The 15,662-nt window shown below is 34.5% G+C and overlaps 2 protein-coding genes across 2 annotated transcripts; both read right to left on the minus strand.

Moving 5' to 3' along the window:
• Positions 1-12,171: 12,171 nt before the first annotated feature.
• LOC130463537 (uncharacterized) lies at positions 12,172-12,867 on the minus strand. The gene is made up of 2 exons (XM_056832697.1): positions 12,493-12,867; positions 12,172-12,400 (listed from the first exon to the last, which is right to left on the minus strand). Exons 1-2 carry the CDS (start codon positions 12,865-12,867, stop codon positions 12,275-12,277), a joined length of 501 nt encoding a protein of 166 aa, XP_056688675.1. The 3' UTR covers positions 12,172-12,274.
• A 128-nt stretch (positions 12,868-12,995) lies between these two features.
• On the minus strand, positions 12,996-13,703 carry LOC110793452 (protein MAINTENANCE OF MERISTEMS-like). The gene has a single exon (XM_021998326.2). It carries the CDS (start codon positions 13,701-13,703, stop codon positions 12,996-12,998), a length of 708 nt encoding a protein of 235 aa, XP_021854018.2.
• Between the last annotated feature and the right edge of the window lie 1,959 nt (positions 13,704-15,662).

Consider the following 15,662-nt stretch of genomic DNA (forward strand, 5'->3'; position numbering starts at 1 on the left):
ATGTTGGGTGGAGGTGCTATTTCATGGAAGTCCTCAAAACAACCATGTCTAGCTCGCTCCACCATGGAATCTGAATTCATTGCTCTTGAGTTGGCAGGTCAAGAAGCGGATTGGTTAAGGAGCCTACTAGCCGATATTCCGTTGTGGGGGGAGAGAACTTCCCCGGTATCCTTGCATTGTGATTCTCAAGCGGCGATTGGTGTGGATAATAATAGCAACTATAATGGTAAGAAGAGGCACATACGCCTTAGACATAGTTCGGTGAGGCAACTACTCAAAAATGGAGTGATTGCATTGAACTATGTAAGGTCCGAAAGAAATTTGGCGGATCCTTTGACTAAGGGGTTGGCAAGGAACCAAGTTCTTGACTCGTCGAGGGGGATGGGGCTTAAGCCCATGAAGTGAGTATGATTAGCATTACTAATATTCCATCCCTATGGCACTTTGTGGTTGTAATGTTTGTTGTAGGTTGAATTCGTTAGAGTTCTTCATGGATTTATACTTACGTGGTAGGTGCTCTAGATAAGCATTTGAGAAATCCACCGTTGTAATTTTTATTTTATTTTTGGAGGTTGAGTTTGTTTAAACTCTTAATGAATCCTAAGAGATGTTTGTGTTATTGAGAAGCACAAGGGATTCACCTACGTGGTTGTGAAGACTCGCCATCTTCTATGGAAACTTGGGCGGTTTCATAGATCTTCCATGAGAACTAAGGTAAATGCATGGCTTAAAAGGCATTCACTTTGCGGAGTTTACTAGATTTTTGGAGTGAGGTATGTGTTGTGGGGGGCTTGGCTTAAATCTTAGAGTTTCAAGGTTAGTCCACTCTTTGATCAAGAGTTTAAGGGTTTCAAGGTTTGTCCACCCTTGGACTTGTAAGTCATGATTCCACTTCACGAAGCATTTGGTTTCAATTTACTTAAATGTAACACCGGATGTTATGTATTGATCTCCTCTTATGCCCAGAAATTCATATCCTCTCCATCATTTCTTTTTCTATCTTTAGTGGGGGATTGTTGGAAGTAAAGCTTAAAAAAGTAGGCCACCCGATGGTCATCGGGCGAATTGCGCCCGTTCGGGCGCGCGTTCAAAGAAAAAATGGGCGAGTAATTCGCCCGACCGGGCGGTTGTCGCCCGATCGGGCGGTGGGCGCCCGATCGGGCGGTGGATCGGGCGAAATGCAAAAAGACGTAAAAAGACGTTTTTTGGACGTTAGTTTTGCTTCCTTGGGATTCCTTTTTTGGCAGCCTTATTAAGTATGGTTTAGGTGTTGTTAACCTTTCTGATTATGGTGAGTTAAGTGAGTTTAACTCCTTATTGATTAAGGGGGTTTCAACTCTTCATTTTCATATGTTAATTGTCATGATTAAGATCATTGGATTCCTTTGAGTCCTTTGATTTCCTTGGGCTGTTTGATATCCTCCACTATCCTATAAATACATGCTTTATTCTTTGTGTTGTTTACAGAAAAAACATTCTCTTATCATCTCCTTTTCTTCTTCTCTTTTGGGCATAAGTTCTAGTAACTCCATCTCACACCTAAGAGTGTCATTGTGTGTTGAGAGTTGTGTAAACCTTAGAGAACGAATCAGTGAATACAATTGTGCACCCCGGTTGCACCGAATCTCGTTTTCAAGGCAGTGGTTTGGTTACCACGGCACAACAAGTTCCGTAAGTCTTACTTTCTTTTTCTTCATTTTAGCCTTGAAAACACTTATAATACAACATAAAGTATATATGTACGTATATGAATGACAAATAATAAAACTCTTTAGCAGAGTGCCACGTGACAGACTGACAGATAGACCTTAATATAAACGTCTTTTAATATATACTACCTTTGTTTCTTAATGTTCTTTACGCTTACTAGTTGCACGAACTCCAATGCAATATTTAACAACTTATATATCCAATTTCTTATGTGAAAAAATTATAAAAAGTTGATATTCTCAAAATATATAAAGATACCAATATAACAAGATCTTACATGATAACGTTTTGACGTATATAACAGTGAGAATTTACGTTTAAAATTTTCATACTTTGGACACATATTCCAAATCATAAAAAACTTTTAGAAACGGAGGTAGTAGTATAGATAGAGAAAACTCAAATAATACCCATATAAAAAATAGAAAAATAACCCAAAAGACACAAATAACAAAAACATATAAATAAATGGTCATAACTTAATGAGCTAACATATTCCATAATAATAACAATAAACAACACTAGTACTTATTTCGTATAAGTTAATAGTTTTTTAAAAAAATTCTTAACTACAAAAAAGTGCGTAGTATGAGAGAACTGAACATCTCATCAAAATAAGCCACCAACCTTTCATCTTTCTTACACTCCAAATTTATATAACAACCATTTCATTATATCACTTACACAATAAACTCTATATGATCATCATTTGCACCTCGACTAGATCATCTAATCATTAGAGCATGTACATTGGTTGGCTCTTTAAAAGAGCTCTTGGAGGACTCTCCCCTCTCTCTCTACCACTATCTCTCTACAAGACACACTCAAGAATTCATTCTTGAAAATACCCAACATTGGTTGGTTACTCAAATGAACTCTCCATTATCATTTTTACCATTTGGTGGTCCACAATTAATTGTGTTTTTAACCAAAGTTACTATCCAATTTTCGAAGTTACTCCCCACTTTTCAACAAGAATCAACTCTTGAAAGCCTCTTGGGCAAGAGCTACCTTGAAGTAGCTCTCTACGAAGAGCTACTCAAGAGCCCCTCAAGAACCACTCAAGAGCCCCAATGTTGGCCAAGAGATAGTTCTTGTTGGAGAGCTACTTGAAGAGCCACTCCAAGAGCCCCAATGTACATGCTCTTAGAATTATAGGATAACAGATCTAGATATTCTAACAACTTTCCTGATTTATAGGGGAGTTAGTTATGCTATCTTCTAGAAGATCAACCAAATTGCAAAGCTGAGCATAGCTGATGCTACTGGTGTGCTGCTTTGTTGGTGTGTTGTTGTGTTGTGTTTAACTTAGCCTTGCATTGAGATTAGTTGGTCTGGACTGCAGTATGTAAACCAACATGTCAACTTTTATAATTTTATGCCTATAGAATTAGAGATATTTTTATTTTAAGTCGTGTCTTTAAGACTGTAAAAAATCAAATGGGGCAATCATTTAGGAACAGTGGAAGTAACATATCTTATCATTAATCAACATAACTACTAACTTATTAAGGATAATGCATTTATTAACCTATAAAATATTTACTTTCTCCGTTCCTTTTACAAAAAAATAGAAACTTCATTAGTTACGTACTCTATAATCAACTACTCCTTAAAAACAGTGTGTATAATCGGCCACGATTACGTTTTATTAGGCTGATATATTATTGGTAAGGCTGTAAACGACTCGAGTCGATCTGAGTTTTACCTTGTTCGAGCTAAGCTTGATAAGTATATTTTACTGTTCGAGCTTGTCTCGAAACCGAGCTTTGTAATTTGTTGTTCGAGCTTTGTTCGATCGCTAAACATTAGGATGTATCAAGCTCGGCTCGAGCTCGCTCGTTTAGCTCGAGCTTGAACCCGAGTCTGAGCTCGAGCTAAACGAGCTTTATTTGAGCTTATTAACGAGCTTCGAGAAATCGTCAAATTGATTAAAATCATATAATCAAGGAGAAATTTCACAAAATATACATTTAACCGGAATATTTTATGTGATATTATACTACATGATAGACTCTCTTCCGTTTTATATATTTCTTGACATTTAATGGTCATATTTTTTGTTTAAAAAAAAACTTATATTTTATTCCATTAAATTATTTTTTCAATCTTGAATGAGTTATAAACGGGCTTATAAATGATTAACTAATGAGTTATAAACAAGTTCTCGTGAACATTAACGAGCTGAATGGTGACGTTGTTTGAGCTTGACTCATTTACGTATCGAGCCTGGAATTTTTGTTCAAACTCGTTCATTATGCTTTGACCGAACTTTGACTGAGCTTGTTCACAAATTGTTAGCAAACATATCAACTCATTTGCAGCCCTAGTTATTGACAACTTCCGCCAAAGTAATAATATATTTGGTTCAGAACTACCTTTGGTGTCCCATCTTGCGCACCCCAGTTACATTCTATATATGACTAAAAGTTTAATCCATATTATATCGATGATGATCCCAAATAGTATTCAATCATTAACTTGAAAATTCATGATTCTTTCAAGAAATAATTTCCATGCTAGAATTTAAGGCCTTGATCTCTTTAACTTATAAAACCTTATTTGAATAAGCTTCGGGTCTTATAAATTCATATAAGTTTAGATAAATTCTAACAAATTTCTATAAGTTAAATAAAGTCTTATAAGTTCCAATAATATAAGTTTCAATAAGTTTTTTAAAACTCCGATAAGTTCATATAAGCTCAAATAAGGTCTTATAAGTTCTAACAAGCTAGGTCCAATGAATAAAATATGTACTATTATGATTTTTTTTTTTAAAGTATATTAGAACAAGGTAATAATTTAATAATAACATATATAAATATATAATATTAATATAAGAAGTAAATAATCATCACTTTATGAATTTATAGTTATTAATATTTGCGGTCAATTGTTATAAATATTATAATTGTTAAAAGTTTAGAAATAATATAATCTAATAAACTACGGAGTAGTAAATAAGAACGAATAAGGTTCAATACGGTCTTATAAGGGCATATAAGTTAAATAAGGGCTTATATGTTCAGTTCAGTTCAAATAAGTTTGAATCTTATAAGTTGAAGTGAAAACACCCTAAGTCGGCATATGTATATGACATAAAATATCTCAGCTCCAGACTTTGTAAGTAGTATTGTTAGGTTACGTTCCTATTTTTGGAAATATAAATGCCAATTAGTTTTTGTTAGCTTCACCAACTTTATTTTTATAATCAAATTAATTCAATGAAAAAGTCATATGACATCTACCTAGAGATTAAAAATATTAAAAAAATCATTAAAACTACGATCTTTGAATATGAGCATTCTTTATACCTCTTTTATACTCCCCCGTATTTATTTAAGAGATACACTTGGCCGGGCACGAGTATTAAGAAGAAGGATTAAATGAAATAAAATAATAAAAAAGTGGGGTTAGTTGGGGTAGATATTTTAATAAACAAAACAAGTGTGGACCATGTTATATTAGAGGGGTGGGAGTGTGAAATCATATGTTTAATAGGGTGGTGGGACATAGGATATATTAGATAGATTATTTAATTAGATGGTGAGGTTGATAAGTTACTAAAAATTGCAAGTGTAATTCTTAAATAAATACGACCGGAAAAGACAAATATATCCCTTAAATAAATACAAATGGAGCATCATTGTATTTTATACCTTATTTAACTAGAGGGTATATAGATTTGTTGTATCGGTGATGTAGATGATCTCATCTAATTGTAGTCAAAGGGTTAAAATCTTTTTCAATCCAGTATGAAACTTTACCCAAGAAATAACTTGTACTACCTAAATTCACAAAATTTAACTAAAAATTTATTCTTTGAAGAAATAAAACTAATTATATTCGTTATTAATAAAACTAGATTTTAGCCCGTGCGATGCACGGATTCTATTAAATTGTTAAGTTAAAATAAAATTCCTATATATATATCAACTGTTATATTATTATTTTTGATTGAATTTCATTTTAGATTTATTTTTTAATTATTAGAGTGTTTGATTTCGGATGAAATTGCAGATGCATAATATTAATAATTAATTAATTAAAATATCTACGTGGCACCTAATTATTTATCTACATGACACCGGACTTTTTTAATTCAAAAATAATTTTAAAATCTTATTTTTCACCTAGCCGAAACCATTGGATTTCCTACGTTGCACTTTAGGATTTATGTTTAATTTTGGATTGAATTTTATTTTAGATTAGTCTTTGATTTTGGATGAATTTTATTTCAGATTTATTTTTTAATTATTTGAGTGTTTACTTTTATATGGAATTGTATATATTAGTAATTAATTAAATAAATATCTACGTGGCACCTAATTATTTATTTACGCGGCACTCGACTTTTTTAATTCAAAAATAATTTAGAAAATCTTACTTTTCATTGGCCGAAACCATCAGATTTCATACGTGGTGCTCTAATATAATTTGTATTAGTGTTTGACTTTGGACGGAATTTTATTTTAGATTAGCGTTTAATTTTGGATTAGATTTTATTTTAGATTTTTTTAATTAATAGAGTATTTGATTTTGGATGGAGTTTTACATATTATTAATTAAATATCTAAAATATCTACGTGGCACTTGATTTTTTTAATTCAAAAATAAATTAGAAATCTTATTTTTCATTGGACGAAACCAATAGTAATCCTAGGTGGCGCTCTAATATTTCAACAAATATGCCTCCTTTATATATATAATATATTAGATTTGTAATGACAACTTCAAATACAGGATACGAAGTAGTATAAAAAATTGTTGCTAGAACAGATCGGATCGGATCCGTTTTAAAAGTCTGACCACATTCTACTTTTTTTTATTACGCGGATGATTTGCCTGAGCCTTTAAATACCAAATAACCTAGAATTTATCTTTCTTCTTCAGCCGCTCGCCCACACAAAACAAAACAACAATACTTGTCTCGTTACTCGTACGAATGAAGGAGAATGTTACTAATTACGTTGTTACCTCGATCTTGGCTTTGATTGCGACAATGCAAGTGCATCCGACCGTAGTTTCTCTGTCTAAATTGCCGATGTTCCAAATTTTCTGTTACGTGTTGTCTCGTTCAACACAAGGTATTGTTTCATAAACCCTAGCACATACCTTTTTTTTAACGTATTTTCTAGGTAATCTTGAATTTTGGCATTATCACCATGATTTTATAGTTTAATTGTTTTACCAATGGCGAACCAAAAAAATTACATTGGGATACTGTTAAGATTGTTGATGAAGTTAGAAAAGGAATCAAAATGTTAAAATAATGAATTAAATATATTTTATCAATTATTTTAAAAGAGTAGAAAATTTATATTTGTGCAATTTTTTACGGTAAAGAAATAAATAAATAAAAAAGATTGTTGCATCATTGTTCTAGGCTTCTAGCACTATAGATCGTAAGTTCCTACCAATTTCCAGTTTAGTATATGTAAAGAAAAATGTAAATTGATTTAATTGTCGATGTACAATTAATAATGGTTTGAATGACCATAAATTTGATCAAAAGAGGGATTCATTTATATACTCCTTGTTGTACAAGTGGTTTTTGTAAAAAGGAAAAATAAAATTGTCCCAAATTGTAAACAAATGATCATTACAAAAGAAACAAATGTGATACTTGAAGAGGAGGATGACATTTCCGTACCTTCATTCCATAATAATTTGGTTGCTTTGAGTCGACTGAGTTACCATATCGATTGTACCAATAGAGTGTTTGGTACTTTTATTTACCTTTTTTAATATTCATTTATCTTACATGTGGTTTATTAATTGAAACCCTTACTGTGTTTTAGATGCAATGAGATTGGTTCTATATGTTTCACCGATTGAGCATATTGGAGTAGATTCATTCAAAAGAGACGTGACAATAATGGATACAACGTAAGTTTTCTAAATTATTAAATTGTTATTTACTTATCGAATTTATATTTATTTCATGAACATTTGTCTTAATATTGATTTACTTTTTACTTGCAGATGGACCGTTATTAAATTAACACTTTGGAATGATTTTGTGCCTGTTCTTGGTGATAAAAATCTTAACCAAGTTGACATTTGTCCAATCATTGTTGCATGTGGACTGCATGTCAAGAGCTCTTATGGTACATTATCCAAATTAAAATATCAACGAACATGTAGCCTTTTTAATACTCCGTATATATTTCAGAGTATAACATTCATATGTGATAACATTCATATGTGATAACAATTCTAATTCATACCTATAAACAGGTACATATCTTACCAAAGGATATCACACTAGGGTTTATGTTAACCCGGTTAATGCACTTACTACATCCATATCTGCATGGTATGCTCAAGTTTGCTAAATTCATGTAGAGTATAACCTTAAGTATTAGGCTTAAAAGTTTTTATCAATTGTAGGTATGAATCGGAAAATTTGGCAAAGATAAGAAGAGCATGGTTTTGTTCGTCGACATTTTCGTTAAAGTCGTCTATTGATATTTCTAATGCTCCCCGGATCCATTTATCTCAATTTTCTACTGTGAGAAAGGTATTATTCTAGCCCTTGAAGTCTGAGTGCTGTCGACAAATTAAATACAGTGCTACTTACATGATTGTCTAACTTTACTTATTTTATAGGTACAATATTGCGTTGTCTAACGTATTTATGCATGTCATGCTGATTCGTTGAACATGTTGATCTCATACAAACATGAAAACATTGCCTCAAAAAAAATTACATTTTTCAAGGAGTTTGAAATGTGAATCTTACAATTTGATAAATGTCGTAACTATTTCAAGGTATGAATCTCATAATATATATTCTTAAACTCATATGATAATACAAAATACAAATTTAATATCCGATTTGTTTTTATAGGTTATTACTCCCAATGGCGGATCTTGAACATTTTGTTTTCGGGGGCCAATCAAACTTTACCTTAACATGTATTTCCTACGTTTTTAAATAATTTGGTTCCTATAGAATTGTACGCTACTTAACGCATAATTTGACTATTTTACCTTGACATGTATTTCCTATGTTTAAAGGAAATCTTTATTAATTGGCTACGGCCACCATCTGATTGGTGCGCGTTAAATGTCGACGGTGCAGCAAAGGGCTCACCAGGCCCAGCAGGTGGTGGGGCGATCATTAGGAATCACTGTGGTGAATTTATCTCAGCCCTCGTAGCAAACTTTGGTAATACGAATGCCTTTAGAGCTGAAGCTGTTGCTCTACTTCGTGGACTTGAACTGGCAAGGAGCCTACAGATTGATAAACTCCTAATCCAACTCGATAGCTTGGCTGGTGTGCAAGTCATCAAGAGCAAGAACCAGGGCAGAAATCATGTAAGATGCTTTGAACTGATTGATTGTCCATCATGGATGGTGAGGATTACCCATGTCTACCGGGAAGGTAATAGAGCGGCTGATTGGTTGGCAAATCATGGCGTCACTCAACACATAGGAACTCATATTTTTCATTCGGCTCCGTTAAAACTTCATAGAATTTTAGTCGAGGATGCTAGCTTAGTTCATAGAATTCGCCACGCTTAGTTCTTCAGTAAGCTTTTGTTGTTTAGCTGTAGTTTTTGGTTTTTGCTGTTTCTTCCTTCTTTTGGATTTACATCCTCGTTTGAATAATAAAAAAAAGTTATTAATAGAATTGATATTTTAAAGTTACTTCCGTGATGAAACTAAAATTCGCACGTTAAAATTTTTTTTCAAAATAATATATATGTATAAAAAAAAGGATATCTAAATAATAGATGAATTATGCAAATTTTAAAACGGGGAAGTATGCAATTTCACAATAACTACAACTAAAAATCTTGAATAATTCAAAATCAGGTGATTGTTAATTTTTTTTCCCCTTTGTTCACACGTATTGGGTATTTGGGTTGACTCAATTTTACAACATCATGGAAAAAGAGAGGAGAGAGAAGGAAGGTTAAAACTTAAAAGGGTCACATGGTCATTATAATACCAAATATAATGAGTCAGCATTTTAGGGATTTGTGAAGTGAAGTTGAGAAAAAGATAGTGGGAAGGTCTGATGTGTGATAAACTGATAAAGCTGTTTGGTTTATTGGGTCGTATGACTCGTATAGCCCACCATTTTCTTTTCTTTTCCGCTGGGCTTATTTTACTATGGGTTAGTTTTTTGGGTTTCTACCGGGGGCCAGGCCCCATATGGCCCCCATTGAAGATCCGCCTCTGATTACTCCGACTTATCAAATTCGACAAAAGTGTTACGTTAAGGTTCTGTTTGAAGGAAAACACTTTTTCGGAAAACAATTTTCTATTTTCTTTGTTTGTTTTGGTAAGGGTGGAAAACTATTTTTCCATATGTGAAAAACAACCTATCATGGTGGAAAACAACTTTTCTTTTAGAAAGAAGAAATACGCATTTTCCTTTCTTTTCCTTCATATTTCTTTTAATCTCCTCATATCCCATCTCTCTTTTCCACTCCTATTTTCTTGTAAGGAAACATAAAAACTATATTTTCATGATGTTTTCCATTGAAAATATTTTTTTTATTGAAACAAATAGAGCATCTTACAGTCACAATACTACATGACCTTGTCCAAGATGCTCGGCTACTAAATATCAAATTTTAAGAGCTTCCATGGTACTTAAGAGGCCCTTCATCAATGATTCGCCCTTGCTCCCTCAATATCAAGAACAACACTGCTTATTGGCATCACCACCAATCATCTGTGCAATATATTGTGCTATCTCTATTCACATTCATATTCATTACTCGTACTATCTTTATACATGCGTAGTACTATGTTACGGTACTGCCCGTTGGCCTAGTACTACGTATATTTATAAGTCTACAAATTTTGCCAAGAAATTAAAGTTCGATTGATTTTCAAAGTGTATCGCTATTCGACGTCCGCATACGCTAAAATTGCATGCAATATTTAAGGTGAAAGTACAATGTTACCCTTATAAAAGAGAGAACCCCACTTCACTTTTCACCTTAAGTTTTCACCTCAATTTTTCACTCTCCACTTTCCGGCAGCCCTCCCCACCCCGGTTAAATTTTCCGGCCGCCCACTTATTTTTTCCGGCAGCCCCCAATTGCTAAACGTTTCTGGCATTCCTAATTCTTCTTTGCTCCAACCACCATCTCGACCACCGCCACCCTCCACCGGTCCACCGCCACCTACCACCGACTTGAGCTGACCACCTCATGGACGATTTCGCTCCTTCAACGTCGTAGTCGTCGTTCATGATGGAACCATCGTCGTCGGAGGTTTGAAAATTAAATTTTTTTTTAATTTTTGGGCCGCCCAGAGATGGCGGCCCGTACATGGTTTGGGCCGCCATCTTTGGGCGGCCCAAAAATTCTGAATTTTTTTTTATTACTATTTTTTTGGGAATTGTAGGCTACTTAAAAATATAAATTGTTATAATTATTTTTTAAAAAAATTATTTATTTATTTATTAATGTAGATTAAAAAATAATGTGATTTTTCATATAATTCATTTATAATTTATATAATGTCTTAATGAAAAGTGAATAATTATAATTTTTTATAATTTATATTTTATATAATGTCTTAATGAATAATGAATAATTATAATTTGAAAGCATATATTTGTATATTTAATGTTATCAAATGATATAAATAAGTTCAAAACATATATTTGTTCTTATCGTCGAGTTAAAAAATAAGTTATGAACAACGTTGTAATTATATAATTTAATTGGTGATTTCGTTATTTAAATGGCATGGAAATTGTCAAATTATTAATAGGATGTTTAAAAAATAAATTCAATGCACGCTATATACTATAAATATTTTAGCGTATGCATTAAGTAATAAAATAATATTGAAATTATTTTACTATAAATATTATTTTAGCTTTGCGTTAATTTAAATTAGAGAAATATAAATATCAATGTTGTGCTTTTTTAATAGGTTCCACTTCCGGATTATGGTGGTGACGGTGTTGACTATAGTGATCGATTTGTGACAAATGAGATTTTTGATGGTTTTGAGAACGCGGCGAATTGGGCAAGGCGAGTTGCTATCGGATTAGGATTCATCTTGATAGGTAGCTCGTACAAAAAGACGCGAAAGGATGGTCGAATGTACCGGTACTTGAAATGTGACCGTGGAAGGAGAGAAAACAATTCTAGGGATCCAGAGATCGCAAAACGTCCAAACACAAAAGGCAAGGCAAGGCAAGGCAAAACGTTCGTGAATGGGAATCAAGATATGAGACTAGGATTCAAGCTTGGACTCGATATTCCGACGAGTTTAATTTTAGGATGGGCAGATATTAGTGCAATCATTGTAATTGATTTAAGTATGGTCAAATATTAGTGCAATCATTGTAATTGATATCAAGTGCGGATGTAGTATTAATATTACTACTTTAGTCATTTTTTCTGAGCATAATTCCATAACATGTTAATCAAATAAAATGTCCATAAAACGAAATTACATATAAATCCATAAAGTGTCCACAATATGAAATAAATAACAAAGTCTAAAACGAAATTACATATAAAATCCATAAAATGTCCACAGAATGAAATAAATAACAAAGTCTATAGAAACTCTCATACGATCACATGCTATCACAAACAACCTTCCACTCCTGCATTAACTCTGTAGCGGCTAATGTAGTCGGGTGACTCGGATCATTCTTCTCTTGTAATAACGCATGGATCACTTGCTCATATCGGCCAACCCACTGCAATGCAATATGAATTAAATTAAAATGAAATCGACCATAAAATAAATAAATAAAAGGTTAACGACAATTAAACGAGCATTTGTACTTACATATTCGGTATGAGTCCGATCATGTATAGGCGTAACCACTGGAACTTCACCAAAACCAGGAGTAATGTGTGGATGAGACCGTTCGAGGAACCAGCTCATGTACTGCTCATCAAACGCGTAAGGCACACCTTCCGGAACAGGCGTCAAAGACGAGAGAATCAGGCAAGGGGAGTAACCGGCTGCAAAACGATCCCACCACTTTGATACATATGACAAGTCGTGGAAATCCACCTCATAATGCCTAAAGTTAGGTGGCCTATACGCTTTGCCAATGAACAGGACATCCCGCGGAATACGCTGCATATACCCCAACTGCCTAGTAACACGATCAGGGTTATACATCTCACCGATATCACGATAACATATTGGCCCCATGTAAACAGTTCTCACACTGAACAGCGGGGTCGTCGCAAAATGACGTCCACACAACCTAAGTTAAAACACAAATTATTATTATAACTATGTTAAAAACACAACAAAACCAAAGATAAAACAAATGAATTTCACAATACCTCCTCTAGTGTCAATCTATCCAGCCTAGCACGAAACGAAACCAATCTAGACTTGTCCTTACTCTCAGCAGCATAAACCCAACTCGATGCTAGAGGTTCATCAGGTCCTACATCTTTCCGGACCGAGCGAGGTCGGAAACAAGGAAAATGCTCATAAATCCACGCCTGTAGAAGCGTCAAACAACCTCCGATACCTCGTGACTCTGACCGTGAAGCTACACCTAGCTGGCGGTAATGAAAAGCTAAACAAGCCGATCCCCAAGAATATTTTGGTACATCATCCAGTCTATCGAGATCAAGCAAGATCTTTGAAGAAAGCCGACTCTTACTCTTATCAGTAAACAAACAACATTCAATAGTAGACATCAACCACCCAGTCACTTGGCACGTTTCATCCCTACCCGACGCTGAACATTTTCCCAAAATAGAGGAAACCTTCACACCGCCTTTCACACAATGGGCCCCTCGAAGGCTCTCCTCTCTAACCAAAAGTAACTCACCAACCCGACTAATCAAGGACCTCTCATGGTCTGTCTCAGAGCAACTCAATGCACGCCCATCAATAGGGATCCCCAGTATCGCCTGAACGTCGTGCAACATGATCGTCATCTCTCCAAATGGAAGGTGAAAAGTGTTCGTATCCGGTTGCCACCTCTCCACGAAAGCAGATATCAAAGGAGCATCAATGTGGGGAGCCATGATCATAGGCAAATGACTCACCGAAGAACGAAGAACCTACTCTTTCACTTCACAACTCATGCGATAGAACCAGTCATTAATCCGCTTACAAACCAAAAATCTACACTGGCAATGAAGATTACCTCGATCTAAAGTGCCATCCCATAGACACGCAGCAACGTGAGCCGGATAGCTAGGAATCAGGCTACCAAGTCTAGGACCTCCGCCCATTGGGCCAGTAAAGACAGAATCGTCTCTAGCCCTAACCCTGCGATCTCGACGGCTATGCCCGGTGGTCGCCGAACTCCCCTCAGAGCTACGAACAAATTTACCCTCACGTCTCTAAATAATAACAGGATCCGAAGAGCGATTGGGTGGAACAACACCCGTGACAACCCTCTCCTCAGCGCGCGTGACCCTGTCCTCGGCGCGCGTGTCCTCCTCCTCGGTGCGCGTGTCCCTCCCCTCGGCGTCCTCTTCATCGCACGAATCATCGTCAAAGTCCCCATCAACCTCACAATATCCATCATCCTCAAACCTATCATCATCCTCCTGCTGAGTGGGGTCAACCCTCGATTGACGTGACGAAGGACCCATCGAACGAGGTGGCGAGTAACCCAATGAATGGTGAGGCGAGTAAATCATCTGCGTCTGTTGCGAAGTGGATCCCAAACCACCTCTCTCCCTTCTAACCGAAGCATTTACACAACGACTTCTCGTATGTCTGGCTCTAGATCCGTCAACGACACCATCCACATCATAACTAACGTCTCCCTGAACGAGTTCCGGAAATCTCTATTATTCATCAAACGTGAAATTTGTTAGCTAGTTTCATTTTTAATTTTAATCACTTTTCATAAATTATTTATTCACACAAACTCGCATCAAACCAATGTTATTCGTCAATTACTATACTTATAACATATATATTAGAACATACATTATATATATAATATTAATCATTACTAAATTATATATATATATATATATATATATATATAATATTAATCATTACTAAATTATATATATATATATGTATAATATTAATCATTACTAAATTATAATCATAATAATCCATTAACGTTAATTTTAATAACTTAAAACATATTTATATTTATTCACACAATTATAATAACCTTCATAGCATTTAAATAACATTTATAACATTTATAATATTTGTAATAACGTTATAACATTTATAATAACATTTATAACGTTTATAACATTTATAATAACTAATAACGTGAATTAATAACGTGAATTTGCTAAAATGTTATAATATTAAATTACCATAATAATAGTAACGTTAACATCAAAATATAACAAAAATATTAGAAAATCAAGTAATTCCATAACTGATTTTTTTTTTAAAATATAGTGTATCATCCTCAAACATATCATCATCCTCCTTCCATGAATAAGTAAATATAACTGAATTTCTTAACAACTATTTTTTATAACTTTTTTTTTAAAACAAATATTTCAGAAATTAAATTTCAGAAAATAAATTCAGAAAATAAATATTATACATATATATATATATATATATATATATATATATATATATATATATATATATATAATTTAGTAATTAAATTCAGAAATTAAATTTCAAAAATTAAATTCAATTTTTTTTTTAAAATGACAGGGGTGCCGCCCAGAGATGGCGGCCCCTGCCATGTGAGAGCCGCCCACCGATGGCGGCCACGACCATGGGTCAGCCGCCGCGAAAAATCCATTGTCGTGGCCGCCATCGGTGGGCGGCACTCACATGTCAGGGGCCGCCATCTCTGGGCGGCACCCCTGTTCGAGAAAAAAAAAATGATTTATACCTGACGTTGTGCCGCACGCGTCGTCGTGGCCGGAGGGGTCATCGTGTTCCTCTTCGGCGGCATCCCCTCTACTTCCTCCTCACCGCGTTTCCTCTCCTCCTCCTCGCCGCGTTCCCTCTCCTCCTCCTCGCCGCGTTTCCTCTGCTCC

This window comes from Spinacia oleracea, chromosome 6 (assembly GCF_020520425.1).
Source record: "Spinacia oleracea cultivar Varoflay chromosome 6, BTI_SOV_V1, whole genome shotgun sequence".
Taxonomy (NCBI): Eukaryota; Viridiplantae; Streptophyta; class Magnoliopsida; order Caryophyllales; family Amaranthaceae; genus Spinacia; species Spinacia oleracea.

What these genes read in the sequence shown, in the direction of transcription:
- LOC130463537 (XM_056832697.1), bottom strand. Translation starts at nt 12,867, where the DNA reads ATGGGGCCAATATGTTATCGTGATATCGGTGAGATGTATAACCCTGAT. An exon ending in ATCGGACTCATACCGAATAT is followed by an intron (nt 12,401 to 12,492) that starts GTAAGTACAAAT and finishes ATTGCATTGCAG; the next exon opens with TGGGTTGGCCGATATGAGCA.
- LOC110793452 (XM_021998326.2), bottom strand. Translation starts at nt 13,703, where the DNA reads ATGGCTCCCCACATTGATGCTCCTTTGATATCTGCTTTCGTGGAGAGG.